Source organism: Metschnikowia bicuspidata, assembly GCF_001664035.1.
Source record: "Metschnikowia bicuspidata var. bicuspidata NRRL YB-4993 chromosome Unknown METBIscaffold_2, whole genome shotgun sequence".
In the NCBI taxonomy this organism is placed as follows: domain Eukaryota; kingdom Fungi; phylum Ascomycota; class Pichiomycetes; order Serinales; family Metschnikowiaceae; genus Metschnikowia; species Metschnikowia bicuspidata.
In genome coordinates this window covers 1,706,013-1,708,195 of record NW_017387732.1, presented here as the reverse complement: position 1 = coordinate 1,708,195, position 2,183 = coordinate 1,706,013, and the positions used below count along the sequence as shown (strand labels likewise).

The 2,183-nt window shown below is 54.4% G+C and overlaps 1 protein-coding gene across 1 annotated transcript in view; it reads left to right on the top strand.

Annotated features, from left to right (window-relative positions):
• METBIDRAFT_11205 (uncharacterized protein) overlaps positions 1–1,000 on the top strand; it is a gene marked incomplete at both ends in the record, with an annotated part of 2,703 nt that extends 1,703 nt beyond the window's left edge. Inside the window, one exon of the mRNA XM_018853932.1 lies at positions 811–1,000. Within this exon, the coding sequence (XP_018712855.1) occupies positions 811–1,000 (190 nt within the window). The remainder of the gene's footprint in view (positions 1–810) is intronic.
• Between the last annotated feature and the right edge of the window lie 1,183 nt (positions 1,001–2,183).

The window sequence follows — 2,183 nt, the reverse complement described above, 5'->3', positions numbered from 1 at the left end:
GCGGCCGGACCCCGCGCGGGCCGCGGACGAGCTCCTGCGGCTCCGCCAGCAGCTCGCCTTCCGGTACTACCGGCCCATGCACGCGCCTGTGCACGGCTTCAACGTGGTCTCGGTGCGCATCCCGGCGGAGCCACAGCTTGCGCCGTGGTTCCTCCGCGCGCGCGACTACTGGGAGCTGCTCCAGCAGGGCCGCGTCTGAGGCGGGCGGGGGACTGCCCTTGCGCGCTGCTCCGTGGCGGGCCGGCTCAGCTCCGTCGGATGAGGGCGTGTGGTGCGGGCCTGCCTGTTGCGTTGGCGACGGGGCCGCCAGGCGCGTTTGCCGGTGTCTGGCCCGAAGCTTCGCTGCAGGACGGAGCATGGTCCCGTTTTCCATCGATACGCCCTGCTTTCCGTGGGCTATCCTGGTCTCCGTGGAGTGGCCCTGCTTTTCGTGGAGTGGCCCTGCTTTTCGTGGAGTGGCCCTGCTTTTCGTGGAGTGGCCCTGCTTTCCGTGGAGTGGCCCTGCTTTCCGTGCGGAAGGAGTCGCTGGGACTGTCTTTAGCGTGGGTCCTTGGCAAGCGGACCCGTGGTGTACTCGTGGGAGCGACTGCGGCGCGTTTCCTAGCTTTGATTGGTTCTTTTCCCGAAACCAGGCCCTGGCTGTCTGTGGGCCATAGCGGAGCTTTCTTTGGCCCCACCTGAGCTCTTCTGCGTGCCGTGATAGTCCATGACTGGGTGCCAACAGCAAGCTCTTTATCGCCTGGAATGCCGGCATCTTACCCCCTGGGGCTGCTCCTTTGGGCTGCCGGACTCGCTGTTCCCTTGGTGCAGTTCTCCCGCTCACAATACTACTAGAAGCTCCTGGGCCACACCGCATCCGAACTCCGACAGCCTGTTCGGTTCTTTTCCCGTGTCTCTCTTCTATCAGTGCTGGCTACAGGCTTGCCAGCTATTGCGCTGGACACCTGCCGCTCACATCACAATCCTAGTCACCCGCCGCGCAGGTCTAGCGGTGCCTTGATATCTTGGTGAAAGGACTGGTAACTAGAGGCGGGCTTCTGTGGATTATGATGGTAAATGCCCAGCGAAGCCCAGTGTTGCAAAATGTGCCGAATACGAACGCTAGTGTACGCATGCTATTATAAGAAGCATAGCATGGGCCTTTCTTCCCGTTCAACGTAGCGCACGGCAAGAGAATCCCCTGCCTCTTTTGGGCACTACAGCTACTCACCCTTATTGAAGGTGTCAAACTCTGCCACCAACGGGCCGAACTTCAAACCATCAAATACCATCCCTTCGCAGATGATGTTAATGGTATAGATGACTACAAAAAAGCAAAGAACCAATCACAGCTTTCGAGCGAGTGAGCAGTAGCAGTATGCTACCAAAATTCAAAACTATTCGGCCATTGAAGCCATGCCAAACTCCAACAAGATCATCTTTGATTCCCCAGTCTTATCGTTTCAAAGATTTGCTGGGGTATCAGGGGGCCAACTGGGCAAAACCTACAGCCGATTCATGACCCGCCAAATGGCATGTGACAGCCTCGACTTGAAAAGCCATGCACTAGGGACGAACATGTTTGTCACTTCCGAACCGGTGCACAAAGATCTAATTCGATGTATGACTGCCAGAAAACTTGACAAGTTGATATCAAAATTCAAGCAATCCACACGAAAGTTTACGCGAGTCCTCACAACGGAGACTATGGACTCATCGAACTGGTGCCAAAACTTTAAGGGCATCGCGAAATGCTGTGGACACATATCCTCCAAATGAACAATAGCTGGTACACCCAGTACCTTCAAATACGAATGATTACATGAAAATGTCGGATCAAACATTTCAGGCTACAAACTATTGCCACTCCCGATGAGTACAGCTTCTTGTCCGAAAAAACCACTCTTCACACGCTTGGATTGCAATTTTACGAGAAGAATTCACATATTTCGAAGCATGGAAAGAAGTCGTCCTAGGACAAGGCGATACCCTGGCGATAGCGCAAGATACAATCATGAGCAGATCAAGCAAATGCTGATGAAACTCCACGGCTCGAAAAAGGAAAGAAAGCTGTTAGTAAGAAGACTTTCAAATGCTTGAGCCACTCCCGATAATGCCACAGTGCCTTGGGTGAAGCGAGACAACCCAACGTTCATTCATCACTTCAATGACAGATCATTTGTCCGCCGCAGGACCCTAAACCT